The following is a 17,566-nucleotide window of genomic DNA, read 5'->3' as shown; positions in this document are numbered from 1 at the left end:
ATTTTGCAGAAAATATATCATTTTTATTTTGTTTTGTTCACTTTCATCAGTCAATTATAAATCTATTAACAACGCCACACCAGAGTAGGTTTACCTTGTCCTTTGATTTAATAACATGCATGCGTTTAGTTTTTCTTTATATTTATTTTTTACACATTATGAGTACAAATATGCATGTTCCTCATAAAATAATGTAGCAAAAAAACAGGATACTGATGTCAAGGGTAATGTTATGTCTAAACAATGACCAATAATCAAGTGCGTCCAAGTCTTGCTGAGCAATGCCAGTCACTCCTGTCACTTAAATATCTACTTACATTTGAATCATTCTAGAAAGTCAGAGCTGGCAGGGCTCTGTATATTTACTGGCATTAATCCTAACGCCCACTTCCTGAATTATCCAACAGGCACTCTCAATTTAAGATTTGAAAGCAGCATTTGAAAATTGAGAATTACACACCGAAAGTCTGATAAAGAGTTCAAAGATAATTGTTTAATATAGCAATTTGGCATTTAGCTAGCATCACATGCATTCGCAGTAGCTGGCTAATGCTAATGAAATATAACAATTGTTAGCTTGCGCCACATTCTCAAAAATGACAGTGGGGCTCTATTTTTTATTTATCTTTGGGGGGGTTATTTTATACACGCATTTTTCATTGGATAGCTCAGCTGTAGATATCGACAACTGAGAGGCGACAGCCAGGCGAGCTAACAGGTCTGCCTGATACACAACGTTGAATATTAGTTATGCTAACTTTGGCCATCACTCCTAGCTTCCATGATGGGGCACAACCTTACCTAAGTTTGGTGGGAATTTAGATTATTATATTACAGAGTCGTGTTTGATTGTATTGGTAATTGCAGTAATAGGCTAATACTTTAGCCCACCCCTTTTTCGGTAAGGATACTTTTGATTTGGTTTTCATCATTCCAAGACTCACAAGTAGACTGCATTTATAATCTTAGTTGGGGTTGAGTATGTAATCATTTCTTATTCACTATAATCTGCACTATATTTACCCCATTCCATTGAACTTAAGTCTTATGTAAGTATAAATGTGTCAATTACAGTCAAAGGCATGTTGAATTTTTTTATCAGAATTTAGTGACACTACTGTGTGTATGTAAAAGGGAGTGGAGGCTGAGATTGATTTCAAGGCACTCCCTAAAATAGCCATTTAAGGATAAGGGAAAGAAAAAGAGAAATACCCAATTAACTGGGAAAAATGAAATAATCTTTTGAACAACAATAAGGCGGGATCCGTCTCCATGGATGGCCAGACTTTCAATTGATGCTGTGTCTACAATAACTAACAAACATGTTTCATTGCTTTCACAATAGTTATCATTGACTGTTTTTTGTTTTTGTCAGTCATGACATCAATTTATTTATTTCAAAACCACAAAGTTTACTTACAGCTCAATGTAACCATGGCTTGGGAGTCAGCCATAACAAGCAAGAAAGAGATGAAAACAGTAGAACAAAAGATAGAGAAAATGAGATTGGGTATGTGCGCATTCGCTCAGCCCTCATCAGTATGCAGACTGGCTCAGACTATTTAGTCGAGGCTGTTAATTACATATAGAGTCTAACTATCAGTCTGCTTCTGAATTCATGTCTGTCTCTGTCTCCCAAGCTGATGCCACCATGCAGCCCAGTGATAAGAGGAGCCTAAGTTAGGTGGTGAGGGATTCAAATATTACACATCAACAAAAAACATCCGAAGGTCTGCTGGGAGTTTTTTCACTTTTATTACCCATGTTTTTCTTATTGCTACTTTATAAATGTTTTAAAATTGTATTTATTTGATCACGTACATATAAATATTTTAAATTCTTTCTTTTTCAGGACACACAAGGTATGTGTTTTAGCTTTTCTTCAGTTCTTCTGCCTGTAAAGAAATGTTATATCTAGTAATAAATACATGTTAAACATTACATGTATGGCACTAATCTGAAGTCCATTATCTGTAATATGTAGTAAGTATCATCTTACAATTAAGGTTTTAACTAATGCAAGTGCCTGGGCTTTTAAATGTCCTTTTACTCTGATGGTAGTAATGATTGGATGCTGAAGTCTTTTATACTCACTATCAATTTTCAACAAGAAAAAACAAACTGTAAAACCGTACTTGTATATCTAAGCTGCTATGAGGTGACAAGGATCAGCAGTGTATCAACATCATGAGGTCGTCACACAGGTCTCAGCCCTATTTTGTCGGACGCACACAATCGATAGCCCTTGCGATTCTGTTTTGTGAGTTACTTCTCTCCTCTGAGATCGGTTGTAAAAAGAAATCCAATAAAAAAAGAGACATATGCTGAGAAACGGGTCAATGTAATCCCTCATCTGCTTTGTAAGGCCCTTGTAGCAGCATGCAATGATCATCAGAGGGAAAGAGGAGAAGGAAACAACTGTGGGAAACAACCTCTGATGAATTCTGCAGGTCACTTGACATTTTTACCTGAAAAAAATATCAGCAGGCATAGATTCTACTCTCCTGCAGCACTCGACTTGCATAGCTATAACTCCTCTGAGAACCAAAATGAGTAGCTCTATTTTTGGTGTGTCCCGACATTTCATAACCCGAGAATAAAGGCGAGTGTGTCACTTCCTTACCTCCCAGGGTAGCAGAGACGAGGAAATGGGTCCCGTACTTCTTGATGAGGTTTTCGTTGATTTGCTGCAGGGTTGGCCGTCGCCCCAGTAACCGCAGGTTTCGCAGGAACTCTGGTGCTAAGGGCAATGGGGCTTTGAGGAAATCTCTTTTCTCTGTTGCCAGGCTGTTCACCTTCCAGTGGCTGAACTCCCTGAAAATATGAATACAGGAAAAGGTGAATACACACACAGTCCAAATTGCTTTTAAAACAGGAGAGCTTAACAGCACATACGGACACATTCATACACAAGAGGCTTGAAAGGGACTGAAGCGGGCCAGAATAACAGAAGTTTAAAGCAACATTCACATCACTGTAGAATTAATTATAATTAAGTATGACCAAATTAACCTAATATCTATGTATACCTTTAATTAAGGCTCAGTTATCTTTAACAAGAACATTTAGGCACTGTAGTTTTACACTCAAACAAAAGTAAACATTGTATTTATTAGGGAGACATGGTGCTGTAATGAGGTGGCGTCACGGTATATGTGTTTTTGCCTCAAAATACTTCAGAAAACAATCTACATCTTCATGGCAATGAAGGAGCATTTAATAATAATAATAATAATAATAATAATAATAATACATTTTATTTGTAAGCGCTTTTCAATCCCTCAAAGACACTTTACAGATGAAAAATAAGTAATTAAAATACATTTAAAAACACAGAAACACAAGAAAACGCAGAAAAGTAGATACATTGTAAATAGAACAGCACAATACAACAGTCAGACAGAACAAAAACAGAATTAGGAAAAGTGGTGGTTAAGAATTATAGGCAGAGTGGAACAGGTGTGTTTTGAGTAGTGATTTGAAAAGTGTGAGGTCATTGCAGTCACGGATGTGGTTGGGGAGGGAATTCCAGAGGGTAGGGGCAGCAACGGAGAAGGCTCTGTCTCCCCAGGTTCTGTGCTTGGTTTTAGGGACAGTGAGGAGGTTGGCATCAGAGGAGCGGAGGTGACGGGGAGGGGTGTAGTGGTGAAGCAGGTCAGTGAGGTAGGAGGGGGCCTGGTTGTGGAGGGCTTTGTGGGTGAGAAGGAGGAGTTTGAATTGAATACGCTGAGGGACGGGGAGCCAGTGGAGGTTCTGGAGGACAGGGGTGATATGATCGCGTGAACGGGTGTGAGTGAGAAGACGGGCGGCGGAGTTTTGAATGTATTGGAGTTTATGGAGGAGTTTGGAGGTTGTACCATAGAAAATGCTGTTGCAGTAGTCGAGGCGGGATGTAATGAAGGCGTGGATCAGGGTTTCGGCGGCAGTGAAAGATAGTGACGGGCGGAGGCGGGAGATGTTTTTGAGGTGAAAGAAGGCTGTTTTGGTGACTTGTTTGATGTGATGGTTGAAGCTGAGGTTATTGTCGAAGATGATACCAAGGTTGCGGCAGAGGGGGGAGGGGGACAGTGTGGAGTTGTTGACAGTGAGGTGGAAATCTTGAGCTGTTTGGGTGAGGGAATTTGGACCAATGAGGATCATATCAGATTTGTCGTAGTTTAGTTGTAAAAAGTCATTGTGGCACTCCCATGCAGCTCTATTTAACAGAGGAATGGGATATGTCATGCTTTGATTCACTCTAAATGTTATGTTGATGTTGGGTGTTTTTACAGCATGTATTGACAATAACCAATATACAAACCATCACCAGCATTATCTGTAAGAACTATTTGACTGTTCCTGGTCACAGTATGTGATATTGTGCTATCTTGACTACTTTAACTCCCTCTTGGCTGGTCTACCTTGAAATGCTATCCGACCTCTACAGCTAATTAAAAATGCTGCAGCCAGACTGATCTTCAACCTCCCCAAGTTCTCCCACACTACACCTCTCCTTCGCTAACTGGCTGCCAGAATATGCTTCAAGACACTGGCCTATCCTGCTGTAAAAGGATCTGCTCCAAGACATGGTCAAACTATAGACTCCAGCACATGCTCTGCATCAGCTTGCTTCTCCCTCACTGCGAAGTGGAACCAGGTACACTTCAACAAAGACACGCCTTTTTCCTATCCTGACTCCCAAATGGCGGATCGAGCTTCCCGTTGATATCAGGACAGCGGAGAGTCAACACATCTTCTGTTGCAAACTGAAGACCCTCCTGTTTTGCTTATAACTTGGCGAATAATCCCCCCCAACAAACACTTAGGAGTTTAACTTATACACCTGCACTTACAATGATATTGCTAAAAAAAATGCCATAAAAGCCTCAGGAAACTGCTATGTATAATAAAATATTGTGAAGCAGATATTGTGCAAAAGCAAAGAAATAATTTAAATTCAAATGGTCAACAGCACAGCAACAAGAGAGAAAGATGAGTCCTGAAAATTCATCCATTTTAAGTAGCTGATAATCATTTTATCAGTTCTCTCCTGCCACAGCGGAACCCCAAGGTATATGAACATTATGCAAATACCAGGAGAAAAGTACAGATCCGCATTCATTTGCTGGCAAAAACAAGCAGCGTTAAACATTAGCACATTATGTATGCATTCCCTCTGAACAAAATATCAGCAGTGACAGTGTTTTCCCCATGAGTACTCTCCCTTTCACACACACAAACACACAGAGGGAGGTACATATATTGTATCACTGTCTTATTTTTTACTGGCTGCACTTTCAGTGACTTTTTTGAGGTCAATAGTTTACTATTACCAGCAAAACTATACTGTGTTATGTTGTTGATATCCTGATATGAAAACACTTGCATGCATACAATCGGCCTAGTCCCTTATTAATATGCATATGGTCATTCAGACTGCACCCCTGCAAAGACAGCAATGTAATTAGTTTGTAGCTGCTACGTTGCATATTAGTCTTCAAAGGAGAGCTCAGATTTGTAACCATTTAGCACAAACCATGACAAAGCTTTCCTCTGTAGGAATGGCCCCAGGAGCATACAGTCAACTTGTGCTTCATTAGGAGGTTTATCCTTACATAATGCACCAATTTATGTCAGTAGCCTGGACACAGATGCAGTGCAAAGTGTACCCCCCCCCACACACATACAAAGAAGATACTGAGAATGCACTTTCATGGATGACTTTGTAACATAAACGGCTTATTCAACTGTTTACCTTGCAATCACTGTGACGAAGGATAAAATGATTCACTTTGTGATAAAACCCTGTATCATAGTATTAAAAACTGCAGTGTTACTGTTTGTTGTTTGATGACCCTTCAAACACAGGGATCTGTTACTCAAACTGAATTCCCTGGATCATTTTTCATAATCTCACATGTACCTGAAACAAAATCCCCACGCCAGCACCCAAAAGACAGTATTTTACTGGATGCACAGTAACAATAAAAGTAATTCCCACAGTGGTAAACACATAAGAAAGATGTGTGCCTTATTGATTTGCCTTTTGTCTTATAATACAAAATTGTACCCATAGAGTGTACAAAATAAGAGAGTAATCAACATTACATCACTCATTGATCTGAAGACCACTTTAAAGCTTTGACTTTGGCCTTCTGGCTTTTGCAAACTGATTTGTTTTGATTCAGAAGAGGGAGTGGTACATCCAAATGTTGTATAGGCATTTGTCGGCCACCTTAGTGTAAAATGTAACCTAACGCAACAAAACAAAGAACACACAGACTGGAAAACACTGTCAAAGTGACCTTAAAATCACAAGGTAACCACGCCATAAAAAATGCCTATTATGCTGTCTATTTTACTCTAACTATAATTTACAGTGAACATCATGCTGTACTGAAGATGGCAATTGAGACCATGAACATTACTAAGAAAATGTCTACCTAAGTAAAAGAAATAGTAAAAATTGGGTTGGCTAGACTTCTAAACAATTGGACCCATTTTTAACACTGGAGTCAACCCTTGCATATAATTACATTACACTTATCAAATATTCACATTATCTTAGGACGAAACAGTTAAATATTCCCTTTCTAGTTAATTTTAGTTGGTCTTTATTTTACCTTAAAATGAGTCAGTCATATTGAAGGCTAAGGAAATTGAACATCTTATGAATACCCTCTAAACACCCACTCATGTCATATGAGTAATAACTGAGATGTGTTTCAGGGGCACCTACTCCATCTACCGACCCATGCATTTTCTTTTACTTTTCCTACAATATACCCTTTTATTACAGCCAATCCAAGTACGCTATCCAAACAGATAGCTTTAAACATCTTGCAGTTTTCAGTGCATGAGCAAAGCAATGCTCTATAATTTTTGCTCTTGATGCTTTATCCTTCACACCGACCCTAATTCAGGATGATTGCTACCTGCTTGTTTTTCAAACAGCCTGCCTTCACATTACAAAAGTTTGGTGACAGTAGCAGTAAAAGTATTACTATATAAAATGTATTATAGCCAATTCCACTGCACTAGAAGAAATAACACCTTGCTAAAGTTTATTGGGTTCTTTTTTTTTGTCGAGACCAGATTTTTTGTCCTTACCTGCAAACCATTGTTTTCACAAGCACCGACCAGGAAGATATTTGGGAATATTTTGCATCACTATAATGTAAACATATGGAAATCATAAAATAAAAGATTCAATTTTCTACTCAAAAACGATACAATTTCAGATAAACACATTCAAATATTATATTTCTGTCACTGTTTATTTAGTAAAAGTACATGACAAAATATTGTACAACATTAAAAACATTATATAACCATTTAATAGTATTACCAGAAAGTCAATGGGTTTAGTAAAATCAGAATGGTATTCCTTTAATACTCAATGTTGGAAAGCTACTGATTTCAAAGGCACTGCTTTTACCATTTGTAGGAGCAGTGTCATTAACCCAAGGTTGACAAGAACCATGCAAATGGAAATTAACACTGGTTATGAAACTGCACAATATCATTTAATTTGTGTGCTAATTTAGAAAAATGGGAAGCACAACATACAGTGGGGCAAAAAAGTATTTAGTCAGCCACCAATTGTGCAAGTTCTCCCATTTAAAAAGATGAGAGAGGCCTGTAATTTTTATCATAGGTATACCTCAACTATGAGAGACAGAATGAGAAAAAAAATCCATAAAATCACATTGTAGGATTTTTAAAGAATTTATTTTCAAATGATTGTGGAAAATAAGTATTTGGTCAATAACAAAAGTTCATCTCAATACTTTGTTATATACCCTTTGTTGGCAATGACAGAGGTCCAACGTTTTCTGTAAGTCTTCACAAGGTTTTCACACACTGTTGCTGGTATTTTGGCCCATTCCTCCATGCAGATCTCCTCTAAAGCAGTGATGTTTTGGGGCTGTCGCTGGGCAACACGGACTTTCAACTCCCTCCAAAGATTTTCTATGGGGTTGAGATCTGGAGACTGGCTAGGCCACTCCAGGACCTTGAAATGCTTCTTACGAAGCCACTCCTTCGTTGCCCTGGCGGTGTGTTTGGGATCATTGTCATGCTGAAAGACCCAGCCACGCTTCATCTTCAGTGCCCTTGCTGATGGAAGGAGGTTTTCACTCAAAATCTCACGATACATGGCCCCATTCATTCTTTCCTTTACACGGATCAGTCGTCCTGGTCCCTTTGCAGAAAAACAGCCCCAAAGCATGATGTTTCCACCCCCATGCTTCACAGTAGGTATGGTGTTCTTTGGATGCAACTCTGCATTCTTTCTCCTCCAAACACGACGAGTTGAGTTTTTACCAAAAAGTTCTATTTTGGTTTCATCTGACCATATGACATTCTCCCAATCCTCTTCTGGATCATCCAAATGCCCTCTAGCAAACTTCAGACGGGCCTGGACATGTACTGGCTTAAGCAGGGGGACACGTCTGGAACTGCAGGATTTAAGTCCCTGGCGGCGTAGTGTATTACTGATGGTAGCCTCTGTTACTTTGGTCCCAGCTCTCTGCAGGTCATTCACTATGTCCCCCCGTGTGATTCTGGGATTTTTGCTCACCGTTCTTGTGATCATTTTGACCCCACGGGGTGAGATCTTGCGTGGAGCCCCAGATGGAGGGAGATTAGCAGTGGTCTTGTATGTCTTCCATTTTCTAATAATTGCTCCCACAGTTGATTTCTTCACACCAAGCTGCTTACCTATTGCAGATTCAGTTTTCCCAGCCTGGAGCAGGTCTACAATTTTATCTCTGGTCTCCTTTGACAGCTCTTTGGTCTTGGCCATAGTGGAGTTTGGAGTATGACTGTTTGAGGTTGTGGACAGGTGTCTTTTATACTGATAGCGAGTTCAAAAAGGTGCCATTAATACAGGTAACGAGTGGAGGACAGAGGAGCCTCTTAAAGAAGAAGTTACAGGTCTGTGAGAGCCAGAAATCTTGCTTGTTTGTAGGTGACCAAATACTTATTTTACCGAGGAATTTACCAATTAATTCATTAAAAATCCTACAATGTGATTTCCTGGATTTTTTTTCTCATTCTGTCTCTCATAGTTGAGGTATACCTATGATAAAAATTACAGGCCTCTCTCATCTTTTTAAATGGGAGAACTTGCACAATTGGTGGCTGACTAAATACTTTTTTGCCCCACTGTACATAATTCCCATCCTCTACATCTATACCCGTTTTGATTGTTAGCAACCTTTTCAATAGGTGTCATTATAAAGTAAGCTACAATTATATGATGTCAGATGGGCCAAACTACACCTATTGCCTTGTAAAAGTGGAGTGAAACTAAAGCAAACATTTTTAATGTAAACAAAATAATACCACTCATTTGTGGGTTTAAAAAGTCCCATGTTATTCATTCCACGTAACCTGACCTCTGTGTTTGTGTCATAATTAGTAAGGTCAATGCAGGTGACCTCGTATTCACTCTTTATTTGATCAACTGTGTTCAATGATACAACCTACTAATTTGTGTAGCAGGCTTCTTTTGTTGTACATGTATAAGATTGATAAGCACTGGTGTGGCTTACTTGCTGGGTGGATAACATTAAGCGGAGTCTAAAATGATTATAAAAGTTAGACATTTCATTATTGTGACTCAATTTCTCAGCTTAACTTATCCCTCCAACTTGTCAGTGTTGCAAATTCCCTCCTTCAATACTATGTGTGTCATATTTCTGGTCTGTACAAAGCCAGAAAGAAGAATGATAAACAACCCCAAAAAAGTCAAAGTCGATGTGTTCTGAATGACATTTAACGGCTTTTATAACTTTAAATTAAAGTAAATGGGGAAAGTCATTTAATGTTCAATGCCTGGAACAAATATAGCTGTTTGAATTCAAGCAGCAGTTACATGACAAATATCCCCACCAAAAGGTCAATCTCATTTGAATGCGGCAAACTTTAACAATTAGTCTGCATGCTATCACATGCATCAGCAGGCTTTAGTTTTTGCTTAGTATTTAGTCCAAGCGAGTCACAGGATGGAGGCCAGTGGTTGCACACTGATTAAGTGGAGCTGATTTAGACTGATGTGTTTTCTGAGCTGCTCCACACTGACGTAGCACGTGGAAGGGAAGCTGTCGGCGAGGGGCCGAAACGCAAAGAAGAGCAGTGCATCATTTACTTTTCTCCTCGCTTTGCTCACAAAGAGTTAACGGTGAGACTGTTGGACTGCTGATTATCTGGCTAATGATGATAGATGGAGTTAATTAAAAGGTTTTAGCACTGCGCTGATTGCACCTGCAGCTTGGTTTCGCTGAAGCAGAGGGATTTTTTGTATTTTTCAAAAAAGACAAAGAAAACTCTGCCTATGCAGAAATTTCTATAGGATGTCTCTTCTGGCAGCGTGTTGGAAAATAACACCTGGATGTTATTAGCTGTCAGACTCAGAGAGAGCAATGGACGGCTCACAGGGTGAATAAATATATCAAACACACATCAGAGCAGCTGGGAGGAGAGGGAATCCTCCAAAAAAGGGTTTTCTCTGCCATCAGCGGAGAAGAATAAAAGCTGTAACTGTATCTATGGAAGCAGAGAGCTTTATGTTACCTTATGTCATTACAGTTCAATCTTGCTTTATTTATTTGCACATGCAACTTTTGTTTACATTGCAGCAGAACATTTTTGTTTGATTCTTTGATGTTTTCTAATGTTTCAAATCTTTAAAGCTACAGTATAAACTGTAATGTACTTGTTGCCTGTAAACTCACTATCACATATTTGTTGTGGCATGTTCTTGGTTATACATTGTTGATCTGAGGACTACAGAGACACGTGCATCTTATAAAACACTTTTTAAGAAATAATATTATTTATATTAATATTTATAATTGTTGTTGTTGTTATTATTATTATTATTATTATTATTATTATTATTATTATCACTTGTACTACCATTATCATTATTCTTAGAAATAGCAAATGCAAAACATGTTGAGAGTACTTTACTGTATATAAAATGTTCTAATAGTCTTTTTCTAACCCATATCCTCATTTTTTTTTTAATCAACATCTTTCTATTTTCTCTTTCTTTAAATCATTCAAATGTTCCACTGATTTTTCCACAATGCCAAACAAATGACAGGTGCCTTTTAGGTAATTTAAATCACTTGAGTGTGCTTTTGCCTCCACACTTGTACTGTATGTGTAGGTGGCGATTCAGCAGCAAAAAAGCCTGTGGTGCAACACTGCCTACCTAGATGTGGGCACTGTTTCTCTAGGCCAGTCATCCTGCTGCTTAATCATCCATCCATTTGAACAAAGAAGTAATCCTAGTCAAGATACTTCTCCTAGCAATTGTCTTCCTATCTGAACTTTTCCATTTAACATATCAACATTTCATTGTGGATAGAAAAATAAGGGTTGACAGTTCCATAAAACTGGTAGTAGACAGAGAGGAGGATAAGAGAAGAAAGAAAATTGCAACTTTTGTTCACTATATTTCTTTTACACTCTACCCCACAGTTTGTGAGAATCCTATTTGTTCTAAGCCTTAAGTCATAATGGATAGGGTGTTAAAAGTGAACATAGCTGAAACTTTATAATGAGCAGTTTCACCTGAATACCAGCGGTACAGTCTAACCTGTTAATACGAAATTGCCCACACACTGTTTCTGTCTGTTTCTTGGAGGTGTGTGGAGTACACAACCTTTAACTTCCTTCAATGAAACAGTGCTATAATGCTTACAACCAATCCTCCATGGGAAGTGTTTTTGTTAAGCTCATAGGAACCTGGTTACTGCAGCAGAGAGGAAACTAATGCAATTAGTATGTGACAACACGTCTGTTGACACCTTTTCATCTAATTTTAGTGAAAAATCAGTGCGGATCGCTGTTGATATGATAGATTGTGGAACTTAAGAAAGTTCCAGTTTTCTTTTAATTAATTTGAGCACCGTGTGAAAATAACAACAAACCAATGGCAGCTTGGAAAATAAATTAAATGCATACTAAAACATACAGTATGCAAGTATAATTAACACACCATTTGTATAGTAGTAATAGGGCTCTAAAAGTTGCAAACAAAATGGAAAGTCATTATGGCATGAGATAGCCAAAGCAATAGCAATAGCTGGGTTGAGTCTGAGGAAGTTTGCAGGGACCCCCTTCTGGGACTTGAAAGAGGTTAGGCTGAGCTTGGTCAAATTCATATATTGTTACTGCCATCACAATCCTGTTTGTTGATGCCTTCATCATTCTTCCCTTTGACAAACAGCTACAGTATAAGACCTATTTGTATATACTTGACATCTCATCACATCAAAAACAAGACCAAAGCAATCATGGAAAAAGCCTTTTAAGAGGATGCCTTTTTAGGAGCTCCATGGCTTTATAAAAATATGTCAGACTTTAAGATGTCAAACACTTATACCATTACTCCCAAAATACTCTAAATCAAATAAGTTAAAGAGTTCTGCAATGTTTCACTTTTCAGCCAGAGAGCCGAAGTCAAACCGCTTGTCCAGGGAGTTCATTAAAACTCAATCCTGTCTTTTTGGTGCCCACTAGAAATAGACCCTCAACCCAGCATGGAGGGTGAAAGCCACTGCATGATTTTTTAATGATGTCTGAGCAGCTCCCACCAGAATCATTATACATCTCCTGAAAGGAATTAAACTGGAAGCTGACTGCAAGGGACCCCAAACGCTGATCCCATTATGACTCCTAATGGAAGCTGGTAAATGGAAAGCTACAGATTATTTGACTTTTTGACTGATTCAATAGTATTTTAAGGTAAGCAGTAAAGTTTTGCTAGTAAGTTTCAAGTATGCAGGTTTTGAGTTTATTTCACGGAGGGGATGTTAAACCAATTTTAATGTGTGGTAATGTTAAATTTGCACGGTGTGTCCTGAATCTGTAGAAGGTATCACCTGCCAGCTTACAAGGCTGGCATATCTAGGTTGAGCGTCTCTGTCAGCTATTTTTAAAATTTGTCATGCTTCAGCTGAATGTTGTTGGCCCAATAAGGCACACTTGATACGATATATGTTGATGACACTGCTGAGATTTGACATTATTGCAGCAAATTGGAGCAGCATTTTTTTGTTCCTGGCTGTTAATGTGATGTATATAACTGTACCATTTTTTTAATAGGTGAAAACACATGGGGTCTAAGAAGATTGTCTACGTACTGCAGCCTCAAGTGGCTAAATGTTAAATTGCAGCTTGTGATACTGGGTCTAATCTTAACACAAACAATTAACTCAAATCTGTCTCGAAAATGATTGTCTCTGTTTTTCAATTTGCAAGTTATATCTAGGAAACATATTTTCATTCACTTTATAACACTTTAAATTGATCCTGGTCAAATATCTACATTCTTATGGAATATTTTTTAGGTTAAGCATATGAACACAGAACTAAAGCAAGGCAAATGGATGTTTTAAGGTTTATATTGTTTGTTTCCATCCATCCATCCTGCCTGCCTGCCCAAAACAATGTCTATTGTTTTTCTCTTTTTAGAAAAATGTAGATTGTTTGCAGGAATGATGGTTTTGTTCAAAGAAATAACCTTGATACACTTAAACCAGGTTTTTCTTGATTGTGTTTTTCTAAAGAATTTCATAGAAAGAGTGCAGCAATGTAGTGTTGTACACTGGCTTCATTTGTGGATTTGAATTGAAACAATACAGTAAGCTTGGCATTGCATTGAATAAATTGTGCCAAGCTTATTTCAATGTTTCTTCAGGAGAGGCTTTCTGAACACGTTTTGCAGAGGGGGGACTAAAAAAACAAGTTAACCCAGAGGATGCGTGACGTGCTCTGAATCTGCAACCGATCTGCCTGCCTGTATTAGTATCATGCTCGAGAAATCAAGGAGCTGAACGCTTCACTTTCCCTGTTAAATTTATCTTAGCTATTTTGGGAGGCGTGCTGCAGCTAATCTCCCTGTATGTGTGTGGTTGTGTGTGTGACGGGAGGCTGATGTGTCCTATGTCCATTCAAAAATTAACAAAGTAGGAGGTATTGATATTTGTATCGGCTCTTCCAGCCCCCAAAAGAGATATGAGCCCCTGTCTGCATCAAAATGAATTTATTTTTAATGAGAAGGCAAAAACTAGATTGTTTCTCAGGCTGAATAATTGTTCTGAAAGAAACTGAGATTAAATATCTTGGGTGTTTTTGATATAAAAAGCTACCTGCCAGTATTAATTTGTTAAGATCCGCTCTGTCTGTCACTGTGTGGTAATTCTGCGCCTTTTCAGTGACATATTTCTGAAATAGGCACAGCTATATGTATGGTTGCATTATTCATATCCCCTACTGCAAGGGTAGATTACTTATTGATGTGCATAGGTGTCCCAAATCACAAGGCAAGAAAGTTTTCAAACTTTTTATGGAGATTGAATGAATGCACTACTTCTTGGTTATAAACGGTACATTGAAGGCAGATCCATGTGCACATGGAAATCTATTTTGAAACAATGTAGAGAAAACACATGGTTAATTAGCCCTAGTTTCAATATGCCATATATCTTTGGTTTAGCAATAGCTTAAACAATGGACTGGTTACATACTCAATGGGGTAAATTTGGGAAGCAGCTCTCAGCTTCTTCCTCCCTGTCTATGTTTCTTAAGTAGGGGTGTCACTAAATCTGTCTATCTGTATTTTCTTATTTTAAAATCCTATATTTAGAGCAAAGTAGTGGAAAGTGGAAAAGGCCTATGACAGATTTTGTAAGAATTCCTCTATACTGTTTTGTAATCTATGTTTATAAATGGTTGTAAAATCCGTTAGAAGGGTCGTAGTAAAAGAAAAAAAAAAAACATCTAGCCCCCCCACCAAATGAGAAAAATAATGCCTGAACAAAGACTATCTTGGCAGTGGGTCCTCCGCCTCACTATGTATTGTTAGATGGAATTGTAGTTGCTCTTTTAAGAAGCCAATATCCTTGTTGACAGGGGGTGGGTTAAAAAAAAAATTCCCAATAAGCGCTAAATGACTCCACCCAGAATAATGCAAAGCTATCAAAACTGAATTGTATATTTTTAAACATTTTGAAAAATATCAACAAAAGAAAGCCATATTAGTTTTTTTGGCTTACATTGCCTAAAAAAGCCACACAGAGATGTCTGGTTCTCTTATTTTGTAATAGGGACAATTACACAGTGAGATCTGGCATTGCTAGAGACACCATGAATCGTCCGGCCCCCTAAATCTGACCCACCGTCCACTTAGTGAATTGAGACTAAACCCCAGAAATATAATTGAAATTGACTTCTGCTAAATGAAAAGAGAGGGTGCACCAGTAGGCGTACAAATGTGAGTTTTCACATTTCCTACTGTAATTGGCCGGGAGGTTTTTCCCCGCAGTAAATCTGAGGAATCAAAAGAAATTAGTTTATGTGTGTATTTTTAGTTCCAGCTGGGATGAAATAATTGAATCAGTATCTGTTAATACACAGATCCAGTGGCACTTACTATTGCTTTGAGCTGTTTACTATGTCCTGGAGTGATACCAATTCACTAGCACATTCACATGCGTGCACACACTCTTGTGCACGCATGTGGGAATGAGGACCAATTACAATCCAATTCCAGTGCAATAGTATGGGGTGAAGATTCTCAGCTGCTCCTGAACCTCCAAAGGACTCTGTATATGATAGCTATTAAAAGCAGGAGATGGAGGGGCTGATGAACACAATGCTGTTCTATTAGAAGGCAACCGCTCTCATATTACTTCCAATATGACACTTACTGTAATACATTGTGTACAACAACCAACCAAGTTTAGAGCAAGATCAGTCTGGTTTTGGTTATACTTACAGAAAAATAAACAAATGATATGATATCAAAGTTATAAAGCTGATTAAAGCTCAATTACTCAATACTATGTTATTTAAAAAATAAAAAATCTTAATAGATATTGTTAACATTCTTAGGGTTAAAGTTTACATATTTTGTATGTATTTTAACACCTGGATTTAATGTTTCTCTTTTTTGGGTTACATTTAAATGTGTTGAACTCAAATAAAGCCCATTGTATCACCACAAATCAACACTGACCACATTTCAAAAGCATCTATATTTGCTTTGGCATCTCTACATAGCATTTTTATCTAATTACATTATCATATTGTATTTGCATGCAGCCATTGCTCTGCAGTTCTAGATGACTTATCTGTGCCAGAAAATGCACCTTGCGGCGTCCTAGAAGCCTTAAAAAGTCGGAGCTGTGGCAGTTTGCTTGCTTCCATTAGTTTGCCAGTTCCCAGTGTGCTAAACATTAGGCTTCCTGCCAAACAACACAATGTGGTAGAACTAACTGGTTCTTAGCAGAACCTGGCCACCGTCTGCTGTTATCCATATGGTCAATTTGTCTTCTGCTTTCACACTGAAGAGACACACACACACACACACACACACACACACACACACACACACACACACACACACACACACACACACACACACACACACACACACACACACACACACACACACACACACACACACACACACACACACACACACACACACACACACACACACACACACACACACACACACACACACACACACACTTTTCCATATCTTGCTGTCTTTTATCTTTTTTTTCAAATGTCTGTCTTGCATCCCGATCCTTCTTTTCGCTCTCTTTCCAACCAAGGTAATATTACAATGCACATTCAGCCTTTCATTGTCCTACATATTTTGCTGTTTGGAAACTCTTTTGTCTGCTTCTTTACAGTTGTTTGTTAAGTAAACCGGTTCGTCTTCTTCTATCCAAACCAGAGTGTTTATTCCACCCAGAGATTTGTCTGTGGATCATCGGAGCAACGGATAAGCGTGAACAAAGCAAACATCATTTAGCAAAATCATGACGTCCGTAATAAGGAGGTACATGAAAGGGAATGGGGAGAAATGGGGTTTTTTCTGGACATTGAAAGAAGACCCTTACGGTTCAAGGGTAACTTGAGAATAAGGACAAATATTGTAGAATAGATTAGCCTTTCACCCACTGATGGGTTGTGTTCCCGATGAATTGTACAGAAAGCATTAACATAATTGCTTTTTTCTTTGGCACAATTACTAAACATTACAACACAAAGACAGGATGTGACACCTGATGCAAGTGGAATCTTGTCTTGACTATTTTCTTGATATATTTTGCAGACTTTGTCAGTTCATAAGTTATTCTGCCCCAAGATACAGCACAGATCAACCTGTTTGTATAACGATATAAAAGAAGATGCCAGTGAACCAGTATAGCCAGGGTTTGTCAGGATTATGGTTGCCAGTGGTTATGTTCATCGCAGTGCCACGTTACTAAACTGGCTAAGACTGCAACGAACTCTTGAGCGAGAAGAGAGATAAATCCTAATTCTGCAATCAAAAAGTGCCACGGTGTATTTGTTGTAGGTAAAGGCGGACTCATTATTCTTTCAAAAGTAATTTAGCATATTTAACATTTGTGAGTGAAGAAAAAGAGGAAAATGTTGCTGTATTTGAGACCCAAAAAGAAGAGAATGGTCGAGAGACAGGTGAATTGAAACTGGTGAATGAACATCCTAAAATATGACTAAAATGGTTAATGATGTGTACAGACTCAACATG

General features: G+C 38.3%; 1 protein-coding gene across 1 annotated transcript in view; it reads right to left on the bottom strand.

Annotated features, from left to right (window-relative positions):
* brinp2 (bone morphogenetic protein/retinoic acid inducible neural-specific 2) overlaps positions 1 to 17,566 on the bottom strand; it is a 176,389-nt gene that overhangs the window by 58,576 nt on the left and 100,247 nt on the right. The window contains exon 4 of the mRNA XM_063885029.1: positions 2,624 to 2,814. Within this exon, the coding sequence (XP_063741099.1) occupies positions 2,624 to 2,814 (191 nt within the window). The remainder of the gene's footprint in view (positions 1 to 2,623; positions 2,815 to 17,566) is intronic.

Source organism: Eleginops maclovinus, chromosome 6 (genome assembly GCF_036324505.1).
Source record: "Eleginops maclovinus isolate JMC-PN-2008 ecotype Puerto Natales chromosome 6, JC_Emac_rtc_rv5, whole genome shotgun sequence".
Lineage (NCBI taxonomy): Eukaryota > Metazoa > Chordata > Actinopteri > Perciformes > Eleginopidae > Eleginops > Eleginops maclovinus.
Note: the sequence above shows the minus strand (reverse complement) of the source record. Positions and strands in the feature narration are given on the sequence as shown.